Source organism: Centrocercus urophasianus, unplaced genomic scaffold, assembly GCF_019232065.1.
Source record: "Centrocercus urophasianus isolate 14NV4802_14NV808 unplaced genomic scaffold, USGS_Curo_1.0 seq_20, whole genome shotgun sequence".
NCBI classification, from domain to species: domain Eukaryota; kingdom Metazoa; phylum Chordata; class Aves; order Galliformes; family Phasianidae; genus Centrocercus; species Centrocercus urophasianus.
This window is the reverse complement of record NW_024884756.1, coordinates 21,013,668-21,027,720: the sequence shown is the minus strand read 5'-3', so window position 1 is coordinate 21,027,720 and position 14,053 is coordinate 21,013,668. Positions and strand designations below refer to the sequence as shown.

At 35.4% G+C, this 14,053-nt stretch overlaps 1 protein-coding gene across 1 annotated transcript in view; it reads left to right on the top strand.

Annotated features, from left to right (window-relative positions):
* SLC4A10 (solute carrier family 4 member 10) overlaps positions 1-14,053 on the top strand; it is a 119,140-nt gene that overhangs the window by 21,878 nt on the left and 83,209 nt on the right. The window contains exon 2 of the mRNA XM_042822479.1: positions 2,205-2,286. Coding sequence (XP_042678413.1) covers positions 2,205-2,286 — 82 coding nt within the window. The remainder of the gene's footprint in view (positions 1-2,204; positions 2,287-14,053) is intronic.

Below are 14,053 nucleotides of genomic sequence, written 5' to 3'. Positions count from 1 at the left end.
TGTGCTAAACTACTAGTGAGTCCTTCACTTCCTTATTCCTTCCTACAAGTAGGCAGCACAGGAATCACAGAAATTACTTCCGGACTAAGTGCAATACGACTCTTGTGCTGATAAATGCAAGATGGCTTTCATACTGCTCCCTGGGAAGTGAGAGTGCACAGTGCAAGGCTTGTTTAATTGGACTTTTCTCAGAGTTTGACAAGTGAATTGGCAACAACACAAAACTCCCAATTAAGCTGTTTTTCCTTGTAATATTAATGGAACAAACCCACTTCTGAGAACGAGGCAAGGCTGAGACTTGCTGTGACATTACAAGAGGAGACAGAGGAGGAAGAGATTGCCAGAAGCTGAAAATTGAACACATGGGAAAGGAGAAGTCAAAGTGTATGAGCATATTTTGATAAATATTAATGAATTAGTTTGTATATAGTTTAGTTAGATGATGTGTTAAGCCTTAAACTTCCCTGTAATTTAATATTCTCCCTGTTACAGAAATTCCCCTAAGTTTACTTCCATAGTGCCTTTTCAGTAACAGCAAAATGCTGGTGGCTATGTCTTACACTAGAATAGCTCTACTTCTGACATGGCTGTAATACTTGGCCTTTGGCATCCTCTTTGCCCATTCACCCATGGACATTGTGCCAGCCTGACCCACATGCCAGGTTAAGTCTGACTTCTTTAAATAATGGTTTAATGTTACCTAATATCATCAAATTTTTTGTGTGATATACTGTTCTGATGCATCTTAATATATTTTTTGTGAATTTTAAATAATTGAGCAGTTTGAATAGAAAGCCTTTTCTCTACGTCAGACTTCAGTTATTTGCTATTATCTACTAGAAAGCTCTAATAAAGACAAATGTAATGCTCACAGTCTTTTGCTTTAGCAGCCTAAATGCTTGGTGCTAACACATTCCTAGGATTTTTCTATATAAGATAGCTACAGCATGACAGCTATTTTTAAAAAAGAGAGAAGCCTGAAACAAAAAACTTAGATCCAGAATTTATGACATCTAGCTCTAGATGTGAATCTTTTTGCCTAGGGCATCTGCTCTTTAAGGATTTGTTCTCATGTGGTTTAATTTCTTGTTATGTTCTATTGCATTCTATATATAGATGTATATTCGGCGTGTAACTGGTATTCAAATCCCTTGTCTCAGACTTTCATTAAGATACCAATTTTATACATAGAAATCATGCAGTTCTGGTTCTAATATATCCCTTACTAAAACCTTTCCACTAATGAGAAATACATATTGATATATTAACTGATAGTTTCACAGAATCACAGAATCACAGAATGGGCAGGGTTGGAAGGGACCTCAAGGATCATGATCTCCAACCCCCCTGCCATAGCAGGGCCACTAACCTCCCCAGGCTGCCCAGGGCCCCATCCTATCTGCCCTTGAACACCTCTATGGATGGGGCATCCACAACCTCTCCGGGCAGCCTGTTCCAGCACCTCACCACTATTATAGTAAAGAAATTCATGTGGGACAGAATAATAAGCCTCCCTGCTTGCCTTTTAATTTCTTTTGTATAGTTAACACTTCTTTTCTTCATCATTATTTACTGGAAACCACTCTGGATCATCTTGTGAATTATAGCCTTCCTGCCTTCCTTCCTGCCTTTCTCCCTCCCTTCCTCTCTTTCACTATTGGTGATGTTAGGCTTTTAGCAAAGCCAACTTGTTTTGCACAGCATCCAGTGCCTTGTTGCTGATTTTTTCCCAAAACATTTCTGTACTGAGAGAGTTTTGATACGTGCCTGAGGTGCCTGAAGTGACTACTTCCTGTAGCTCTTTTTAGTTAGAGCACAATGCATAGCATAATATGTTTAGAGTGCAGTAGAGAATACATTTACAATGCATATATGAAGCTACCTCAGCCAGACACTTTTCATTTCTTTCACTGTCCCATTGACTCATATTTTTTGTAGTTCACAGTAACTGCAGTTTACTCATTGTCTTGCATGTTTCAGCAGAACTACTTCATGTCAAAATTAGCTGTAATCATACCTCAGTAAAAACTGACACAGGAGGAATAGACTTTAATAATGAAAGTGAAGTTCTGAAAAACTTTTGTTCCTGAGTTGAAAGAGTAAATAAATAAATAGTAAGCATATCCATGTTTCATAGCAATCTTCAGTCTTGGTAATAGATTCCTAGTGGGAAGCAGCTTACCTGTCCTTTTTTCCTTTTGCAGAGAAATGATGAAGAAGCTGTTGTGGATAGAGGAGGAACTCGGTCCATTCTCAAAACTCATTTTGAAAAGGAAGATCTAGAAGGTGAGAGATTATTTGTATATGTATTACATTGTCTCTGTCTTCTGGGAGTTCTGAAACTCAATTCTATAACTGTAATTCTGTAAACTTATTGATTGGAGGATTTAAATGTGAATGGAAGAGTAGAATGTCATCAGTTATTTTAAAACTAAGAGGAAAATTTTCTCACTGTAATGTTCAAATACAGACAGTGGCAGAAATTTGTTAGTTTTCACAGTGCTCTATCATCAAGTCCTACAAACAAATATGCATGGATTAGTAAGTCTTTTTATTCTGAAGTTTCAAAAGCTCAAATACAAGTAGGACAGACATAGCAGAGGGCTATGGTGAAAAGAATGCCTCCTGTTTTATTATTCTGGTCCATGACACCAGAGACAGATGGTGGTGGTATGATAGTGGAGCTTGAACCTTCCCACCAATATTCCTTTACATGTTGTTGCTGTGTGACAAATAGCAGCAAAGGGCAGTCTGACCAAATGGCTTCTGACATGGAAGTGCATATGAAACAAAGGTGTGTAATGGAATTCCTATACATGGAAAAAAATTACACCTGTTGACTTTTATTGTTGCTTGCTGAATGTTTATAGACACCAAATAGTGGACGTGAGCACAGTGGGATCAGTGGGCGGTGTATTTCTACAGTGGTGACAGTGATGTGAAAGACAAGCCATGTTCCAGATAGCACGAAGGCTTTTGTTCATTGCTGGCAAAAAATGCATAACCAGTAGTGGTGTCTATGTTGAGAAACAGTGTTCTTAACAGAGAATTTGCTCTATCAAATAATGTTACTGTAGTAAGTAGTTACTTGTAGTTTTCTGTAGAAACAAATAGGAGGCATTACTTTTAGTAGCAACCTGTATTTATTGGCTTCTATCCTTACAAGCCTCTTGTAGTTGACTAGCCACATCTGGTGCTGAACAAAAACATTCTGAAGTGTCACAGATCAGACAGATAGATACTTTGTAATATACGGACTACAGAAACACTGCAGAAATCACATACCTAACGAACCATCTAAGTGTGTAGAGGAAGACAATTCAGTTTATGATATAGGACTAATAGTTCAGATATCTCTGAATCAGTTGTGTTATTCTTGTTATGAGTGCTCTTCCACTTCACTACTGAGATATGTGACCTCCAAGTCATAATTACTGGATTACAATGAATTTCTATTGTACATAGGATATCCCACTTTAGAGGCTGGAACTTGTTGATTTTAATTGTTAGCTTCTGAGGCCTGTGAACTAGCTAAAATGAAATGCTAAGATCTGGGGCATGTTTTTATATTGCACGTCTGAAGAGTTAACTGCCTCCAAAGAGGTCCAAAGAGAGTTATCTCTGTTAGTACATGGACCCTGGCTTTCTAAAATGGGTTCCCTTGATTAATTCAGTTGATCCTCATGATTTGTTTTTTTTTTTTTTCTCTCTGCCTGTATAAATTTTGCATTCTTTGTTGCACAGTGGCCATATTGGTGGTGATATTGTATAAACATCAATGTGATAGAGGGCAATGCCTTGTTCCTTACTGCTTCCCATAGCAGAGCCTCAAAATGCAGGCACGGCTGCAGTTCACACTGTTCAGGGCAAGTCTGAGCATGTGCAAAAGTAGAGTTTCCTGCCTCAGATCTCAATTAGAATATTTTCAGGGTGACTCGTAGAATGTCTCACAAGACTGCTAGCATACCAGATTTGTAATGACCATGTTGGACTTAGCCCTACAACTCCCTTTGTGCAGTCTTGCTCTTTGTTTTCTGCAGTCTTCAGACTCTTGAACACATCCTTCGCCAGCTTACAGTTGTTATACCCGATGTTCTTAGAGAAACACCGGATAGAAGAACTGGGTGATCTGTCTTCCATTCTCTTTATTAATGAAACATGGGGTTATCTGTGGAGAAGATAAAAAGCGTCCTTTTGCTTAATCATTTTTATTGATGATCTTTTTAAAAACTGACAGCTTTCTGTAGAAGTACATCTTCAAAATTAGTCACATGGGTAGACAAGCATTAGGCAGTCAGAATTATTCTGATGTATATTTTAGGTTCCACGTGTGACTGTGGAACACAAAATCCTATCTCAAAATTTGCACAAGTATGTCATTTAAAAACTATATTTAATTACTATTTTCACCCACCATCCTGTATGTAGAGTTGCTTCTGTGAAATATCACTAAAAATATTCTTTTAAAAATCTGCTTATGTGTGTTATCAATAGAAAGCAAAACATGACAGTGACTTGCAGTTGCATCCCTCATCCCAGGCTTTCCATCAATTTAAATTGTTTAAAAATTTTGAAATTGGAGAATAAGTCTGGTTTTCTTCAAAAACAAAATCACACTGTTTCAAAATGTTCTAACAAAACAACTACTTGATGTAGAATTCTTCTTTATGTGGTTAGCTTTCTCATAATTTTCACGTCCTCTCTGAATCAGAACCTTGTATCTTTAAATACATAGTCACTGCATCCAGAAATACCAAGTGACATAAAAAGGTTTGAAGAGACCGTACATTTTAATGATCAGGTTGCTGTTAATAGCATGCCCTCTTGTTTCACAGCAGAGCTAGGCACTTTTCCATTTCAAAACAATGTATGTGACTCACAAATGTCACTGTCTTATTCCTACCCAATGTACATTATAATGTACTTTGCTAAAAATTTACCTTTTTCTTAATTATGTAACAGACTTCAGCTATAAAATATGGAATTACACAATCAGGTGCTAATTGCTTAGCTTAGTGAAATCATATAATTAGATAATTAATATGCATTATACGATTAACTTTTTGGAAGATATTTAATTTGCTTAAAACTGTAGGTAGCTAGTTACAGAATATTCTAGCAAAGATGAGTTTTGACAGAGTTTATGATTCAACAGCATTGTATCAGAAACTTTTCAAAAACTGCAATTTGAATGAAGAATTAATGATTACTTAAATACGAAATTGAGTTCTCATTTTCTTCTGCTTAAATTTTAAAATCATAACTGTTCTGCTATTCTTTAAATTGTGGACTATCAAGTTTAGATGTTAGAAATAAAGATTTAAATAGGAACTAAAATTTCCAATTGAAATTTCTTGGCCTGACAAATACTTGTATTTGCATATTTTGAGGCAGCCATTGTGCAAATATGTTGGAACTGCATATCATGCTGAAAAAACATGGAAATACTGTGGTGAGTAACGCTGCCTGATAGAACATTCCTCAGAATTAGATTTTTTTCTTCGGTCTGTCTGTCAGTGTTTTCTGTCTCTGAGTAGCATGGCAAAAAAAAAAAGAAACAACAAAACACCAACACAACAACAAAAAACAAACAACAACAACAAAAAAAAAACAACAAAAAAACCAAGCAAACAAAACAACAACAACAGCAACAAGGAAACCCCACAACTGGGGACATAGGCAGGAATTGCAGGATTTCCTAAGTGACATGCTGTTCATCTTAATGCCAGTAATGATACAAGCAGTATATACTTCAAATTGTATCTTTTACCTTCACCAGTGTAGTTCTTCAGAAGTAGATTGTGTGTAGAGCTTCAGCATTCAGGTTTTCCACATGAAGGATTTTTCCACGTAATTCATTTTTATTGAGTTGTCAGCTCTGTAAGTAATACAGAACATGTAATTTGTCTGATTGTCGCATTAACAAAGGGTTGAAGGAATAAATCCTACAGGCAAAACAAGAAAAGAAGCCTGTTCCCCTTGATTATTAACGCATACTTTGCAACTTATCTTTCAGAGTGTATACATTCAAAGTTTCTACTGCAATAAATACACTCTTATTTTTATCAGCACTGGAATTCTTAAGTGAGAATTAAACACTGATTCTGAATGCTAGAGGATTTCCTTGTAGTAAGAAGGACAGGTTGTACACATAACAGGTAAACATGTTCCCATTAGCAGACGGTCACTTAAAACAATAGTTGCTCTCAGTATATTCTCTGTTACTGTCTCTACCTGCTATTAATTCTGTGTTTATTTAGTAGTAATGATCTGACAGAATGAGTGTGCGTAATTCATGTTTTTCTCAAAAAGAAATATTTAGATTCATTTGTATGTGTGTGGAGATCTTACGCTCTCTGTTCATCTGCTTAGACCTTTGGGCAATAAATATATGCAAAATAATTGGCCCTAAATGCACTCGTATTAAGATCTTTGTTTAAGCTCTTCATGTCAGCTGAGAGAGAAAAATGACTGTTGTCATCCCTGCGTATGGTCAACTGAATCTCTGTGTCAGGACTGCAGAACTGCTGTGGATATAAGTGTCATCTGATTTGAGAAGTAGCTGTGACAGGGAGATGGTTGGAGACGAGGTAGTTTGGTGGATGCCAGGAAAGAATCAGGGATGAATTCTGGCTCTGTTGAAGCAAATTGCAAAATGGTACTTGATTCAGAAAATAGAGCTTAATCTGTTTATACTTTGTGCTTTTTATCTGCTTAAGAAGGATGGGAAATATTTGTCTCGTGGGAAATCAAGTTTGCCTTTTTTTGAGTCTCTCAAGACACGTAAAACATCCAGTATATGAATCATGTACATGAGAATATGCACCAAGAACACAGAAATCTCAGAGTATTTAATTCTTCCCTTTTAAATATAGTTATCTTAGTTATTGTTTCTTTCTTTCTTTTTTTTTTTTTTATTTTATTTGCTGTAGTTTGTGACAGTAAATTAAAAATAGTTTTTATGATATTTTTATGACATACACTTAGGATTTATATATGAAAAAAACATTGTGATTGAACTCTAATCTTCATATATTATTGAGTGACAATCAGGATGGCTCCAAAGCAGATAATGAACTGAGTTTCAGAGACATTTTGTAGAAATAACAGAATAGTAGAAATGTCTGCCACTAACATTATTAACCTGAAAATTAATAGGACCTAGCAGCTCACAGAACTGAGAGAACATTAATCACGTTAACCTGCTAGCATTGCATCAGCCTTGATCTTGCATAGAAGAAAGTCAGCTACTAATTCTACTTGGCTGAACAGCAACAGTGACCAAGGTGTCCCTTTCTTTGGCTGCTAGGAAGCTGCAGCTATTGCAGTGTTATCCCATCAGATCCCTTGCTCCAAGCTTCCTTGGCTCTGCTTCTCTTGGGTTTCCTGTTCATTTTGCTACTCAATCTGGTCTTCCAGGTGCTCCTTGTGGTAACATTCATTATATTTAGAGCAAAAAATAAACTGTGGAGGTAAATTTTTGAGAGAGATGTGGGTTGGTCTGTGTCTGTAATGTTAGCTGTGGTTATATAGGTGCAGTAGATATTTTATATTCTACAATAAGGTCTCTTAAAAAGAGACGTTTTGGCTTTACACGCACAGAATTCTTTCATTTTATTGCCTAGCAGGTATTACACGTCTAGCTTCTACCCTTTGTCATTTTCAAGGCATCTCTTGAATCTATTTTGGTCTTTTACCTGTCTCTAAATATTCCTTGAGATCACACTTTTTTTTTTTTTTTTTTTTTTTTTTTTTAATCTTGAGCTGTGCTTAAACTCTTGCCTTGGCAATTGCCCAGTTTGGTCCCTTTGGATGACTCTCATTTCCCTTTCCAAATGATCTCCATGTTCATGGAAAAGTGGATTAACCTTGCAAATTTGTGAATAATGCCATCAGACATTTTAGCAAAATTACTTTGAAAGTTCACATGAAGAATAATGAAATATTGAAAGCAAACAAATTATCACACAGTGTCTGAAAGCCACATGGTGATCTTAAGCTTTAGCTTTAAGTTTTGAAATTTGACATTACTTTAAACTTCACCAAAAATAAACTTGTTCAATATTTTTGGGAGTTAATATTTCTAAATATTTCACACTTTAAAATTTTGGTAAATAAAATATACCAAACTAATTTTGTAATAAAAGCTGTATACGTTTATGGAAGATGAGTTACCAGAGAAAGGGTAAATTTATCCTGTAATAAACCTGTTTTTCATAATGTTGTGAGGTCATGACGGCTACAGGATGACACATAAATCATTTCAATGAAATGTTCCCATCCTGTTAATAGAATCTTTCATTTTCACCCAGCTTCTCACTGTTATAAGTGAAAGCTGCGTAGCATGCATGAAAAAAATGGAGCATTGCAAGATAAAGTCATTTAAAATATTTAGCTCTTAACATACTGTTACTCTTTTTTTTTAACATACTCTTTGCTTTTTTTTTTTTCTTTTGCTTATTAATAATGAAGAAAGATAGGTCAACATCTTTCCTCCAACAAACATCAGTGGAAAGGGCATGTGTGTCTGAGGGGACTCTATTATGTGTTTACTGCTGAGTGTTTTTTACTTCTTCTTCTTTTTTTCAATTGTCTGGAATGTCTGAGACCTGATTGTGTCATAGGAGTGTGTATTCCATGTCCCTGGACTCCTCTGGAACAACATAGAGTAATGGGGAATGGCGATAAGTGCAGTTAAAAAGATTTTTTCAGTCCAGCTGCAGCCTGGAAAAATGTTCTCTTAAAAGAATAGATTTGTTAGGAAGACAGTGATCAATCAGTGCTCTTTAAAAAGGTCCTGTAATGACTGCAGTGTGATGCTCTTATGTTTCATATTCAATATATCCTTAATGCTTCCTTGAAGCAGAATATGGTTCTGTTGTATTTTAACCCAGAACATTAGTTTTGTGTATGATCTAAAAAACCTGTAGAGGCTTTTTGTTGATTCTTCCAAATCATAGCATCACAGAAAGAAAAAAAAAATATTCCTTGAACAAACCTTATCCACAAACAGCTATGTAAACCGTTGGTTTAGGAAGCACAACTTTTCTCTTTTCTGCTTTTTCTGCAGTTCTGCCTCCTTGCTGCACTACAATAACGAATAATGACTCACCTCTCTCAACTCCTACACAATTCATCATAATTACTTGTTCTCCTGTAAGGAAAAATACTTCTTTTTTTTTTTTTTTTTTTTTTTTTTTTTTAATTTTTATTGAAAAAAACCAAAACTCTACGTGGACCGCTGCTTTTCTGTCTCTACCTCACTGTTCATTTTTGAGTGCATTTGGCTCTGCTCTAACTGGGAATACATGTAAGATGCTTGAAGGCAGTGAGTGTTTTCTGGAGGAGAGAGAAACCCCATTCTCTTGCTGAGGTCAGCAGTCATTTGTCACTTGAGCTGAACCACTGGCAAAATATTCTCTCTCAAGGCATCTTGACATTGCAGAGCATTTTCTTAGTAGGTCACAAAAGCCTGCTTTTGCTCGCTTTCTGGAAATGTGTCAAGAGCCATCTGCCCCTATCCATTGTGCCCATGAGCCTGTGAGCTGGGTTTTGGCAGGGGCCCAAGTCTGGTTTGAATAGCTGAGAGTGTAGAGAAGCAGAGGCAGGTGTCCCATCAGTACTTGGAGCTCATGGATGTCCTGATCCATGGCAGGGCATTTCCTTTGCATGCAACAGACACCAGCTTGGCTGTTCACTGAAAGATACACACTTGAGTCCCAAATGCTTGGTGTAACATGGAGACACATGTAGTCTCTCCTGATGGGGAAGAAGGGAGGTGAATGTATCTTATATGTGTCTTCTGACTACCAAATTGGTGTGTATTTTCTGGGTGAAATTATTTGGAAGGAGTGCGGGAGGCACTCGGGCAAAAATGTTTGCACACTCAACATCCTGTTAAAAAGATACTGATTTATCTAAACTAAGGGAGACAGTTAAATTCTTTTCTCTCCATCTCTGTTGTCTCTTGCAAAGTCACATCCATTCAGATAATTGCAATGGTATTTCTCATTCCCACCATTTCACATCTTATGCCATTGAATGCCATTAATTACAGTGGGATATATGTTGTCAAAGTTTCAGAAATTCTGCTAAATTTATTTCCTTTCTATATAGTTCATGAATATGTTAGGAGCTTAAACAACCTTCAATTTTAAAAATTCAGAATTTTGAAATCCAGGTTTTGAAAACCATTTTTAGGTCTGTCATTTTCAAAGGCTTTGTAGAGAATGTTTGCTTTCCTGAAGTCGCCTTTTTAAATAGTTAATTGGCTACTGGATCTTAAAATAAAATTTATGTGTAAAGGAAAATTTCTTCTGCGGAATACAGCAATCCTAAATAACTCTTCTACTTAGATTTTATTTTGAGAAATATCTCTGCAAGACATTTATGTTAATAATACATGTTTAATTTATGTCTTTTCTAGCGTGATAAGAGGGAGAAAGGGAAGATATTTACAGCAAAATAATACCCCTTTTGTTCAAAAATTTAGAGGAAATCTTGATTTTATATATGCTTATATGCTCTCTGAACTTCATTATAATTTTAAAATCTTTTAAAACATAAGTTGGATTTATTAATATAATCCTGTAAAACTGAAAAGAACACATAATAATAAGGCTTATTATTTCTTTAATACTTTAGATATTTTGCTTAAGGAGTGTTTTAATCCTTTGAAGGTAAACTTCATGGAGCGAATGCCTCATTTCCTATCAATGCATAGATTTAAAATTATATTCTAGATTTTATTCCTCAGACATTTTTTTTCTTTGAATAAATTTATATATACAGTGGACTTATATATGTAGTGTATTTATGGCGTTGCATTAAGGTGACATTGCAGAATAGGACAATTCAGTCTACTGTATTTCTTTAATAAGCTTTTAGATTGTAAATAAACTTTTCATATTAAATTAATTTCTCAGAAGTTCATTTTTAAAAAAGTCCTAATGCTTAAAACATTTATACTTAGGTTTAGTTTTCCTATTAGTACATAAGAAATAAATTAACCTTTTAGTTCACCTTGTGTTTTTGCAGGAAAAAAAACATTCTTTCCACGATAAAATTTGATTGATGTTAATGTAAGGTTAGCTGAAAAGGCTTAGGACACAGATAAATCTTGTGGTTCACTGTTGTCTAAATTAATTTTGATTTTTTAAATTTGAAATATAACCATGGAGAGGAATAAATCTGTCTTTGTATAAAATTTATTTATTTTGAATATAAGTGTTAGTAAGATAAATCCTTTTTTGTCTATTATAGCTGCTTTTTATTCTAGAAAAAACAACAGGCTAACCTCTTAACTCTCTCCCAAACCACAGATCTGCATGTGTGTACTTGAGTGCAGTTCATCTGCATGTATTTCCCCGGACCTGACTATGAGTAGGTATCTGTGCACGCATGCACAGAAGTACAGAATAAAGAAATGTTTTTTTTTTCTTAAGCTTTTATCATTGGAGGACAGTTCATAAGAAAATGGGAGAGGAAAACCAAACCAATTGAATTGTTGTGGTTTAACCTGGCAGACAACTCAGCACACTTTGCTGAGCCCTTTGCTCATTCCATCCTGCCTCCTCAAGCAGGATGGATGAGAGAAATAAAAAAAAAACCAAACACCACAACAAAAACCCCCACAAAAACAAAACAAAACAAACCCAAAAGAAAACAAAAATCTATTTACTAAGACAGAAAAAGAAAGGAAAAATAATGGTAGTATACCCTAACTTTAATATATATATGTGTATGTGTGTATTTAATATATATATATATGCTTCGTATATATGTATACATATAGTGTTTGTGTGTGCATATATCTATATAAAGATATATAGGTATAAGTATATATTTACAAAACAAGTGATGCACAATGCATCTGCTCACCACCTGCCGACTGATGCCCAGCCAGCTGCCAAGCAGCAGCTGTCTCCCTGGCCAACTCTCCCCAGCTCTGTAGTTTCACATGATATGATATGGTACGGAAGATACCCCTTAGCCAGTTTAGCTGTCCTGGCTCTGTCCTGTCCCAGCAATTTGTGCACTCTCAGTCATCTTGCTGTCAGGCTTCTGTGAGAAGCTGAAGCAACTTTGTCTCTGTTCATTTCTCCTCAGCAACAACTAAAGCATCTGTGTATTATCAGCATCATTTTTCTCTCAGAGCCAAAATATAGCATTATACCAGCCACTATGAAGAAAATAAATTCTGTTCCAGCTATCAGTACAGCCAACTAAAAAGCCAACTAAATAAGGATAGATAGGAATAATATAGATGTTGAAGGTATAACAATGTCTTGTCTGCAATAAACCTAACAACCAAAAAGCTTCTTTACCTAGCATTGCACAGAATGGCTTGGATTGGAAGGGACCTTAAAGTGCATCTAATTCCAACATCCCTGCTGTGGGCAGGGATGCCACCTACTAGATCAGTTCACCCATCCACTTTGAAAAAATGTGATTCCCTTGGTGTTTGTTGGAATTTTCCAATGGAATTTTGTGATGTTCAGGCATTATTCACAACTTGTATTCATAAAACTGCATAAAATAGCAGTACCCAACATAAAAATGACAGAGTCCAGCTTATTGTTGGAATTCGCATATGGTGATGGGAATAAAAGCAAGTCTTTTAAAGTTTCTCTTAAAATGTAAAGGGTTGGGTAAAATGTTGCTTTGGAAAAAGTCCTTCCTTTAGAATGTTGGTATAAAAGTTCACTTTGTATTTCTGTTATAAATTTTATGTTAAGCATAGTTCTTAATTATGCTCATCTTCAAATTACTTTCATGTTCAAGTGGTATAATTCTTCATGGGGAAAAAAAAATGTATTGAAGAACTTCACTGGGATGGGTATGGATGCACATCTCCAAAATTAAGGCAACAAGAAATGTATCAGAGGAACTGTCCTGCTTTATACTGGAGCCTGTGAGATAGCTTTATGGCTGGCATTCTGGGCTTGGGAAACATGTAGATCTCACTAGAAACAATTATTTAGTAATATCTTAGTCTACTTGTACAGGAAAAGGTAGCTTACGTTCTGGTTGTAAATTTTATCAGCTGTATCATCAAAAAGGTTATTTGATGTAAGATCATCTTATTGATTGCATTCAGTTTGTTTTTCCTCCCCCCAACTTTTATTGCTAACTGTCATTTTGCCAGCAGTTTAGAATTCATTAATTTTTGCTTTGATCCCAGCTGATCTTTTTCTTTTTTCCCCCTCTATATTTGCTCTTTTATTAAAGCGAACTATTTACTCAGATTTTTCACTTTTGCTCCACCATTTCTCTATAGGAAACTATTTCCCCTGTGAATTTATTTTTTTTTTTTTCATTTTTATTTGAGTGTACCTCATTACAAGGGCATGGATTCCCTTGTATGTTGAAATTATTCCTTGGCCTCTACATTTGCACAGAAGGGATCAATTTTGCTTTTTACTGGTAATTCGTATCAGTTTCTGGCTTTAATTTCTCTTCAGCATGAACTAATTCAGTCTGCATTGAGAAAATTATCTTGCAATTCAGACACTTGGCATTTTAAGATGCATTTCCCAGTTTATTGAATAGAAAACAGTCTAGATTCAAGTCCTGGTTTCAACCCTGGAAATTAGGTGAAGTGTGAACCTGAATCTGCACTTCTGACATAAGTACACCTGAGTACTGAAGTAGCACAAACTAGGATGAGAATATCCACTTCTTCAAAAATCATCAAGAAGTTATTAAATAACTAAATTAAAAAAATCAATCCATTTGCACCTGTGGAAATGATTAAAATCCTTTCAAAATGTTATTTTGAAGGGTTTTTTTTCTACCGAAGAAAGTGAACAGGAAAGTGTTAAGTACTACATTATTGCTGCCCTTCAATATCTTTCTAATGAATTATTTTTGTGGAATACATTTTTCTTTGTTTCATGCGTCACTGATTGCAATACATTTGGAATACACTGAAGGCAGTAATTTTCTTTAAATCATTCCTTAGGCTACATGTAAGAGGAATGAGATAGGTAAAATAAATAATTTCTCCTCATGGCCTTAGCTTCAGAAAATGTCCTGACTCTAAAAGAATGGT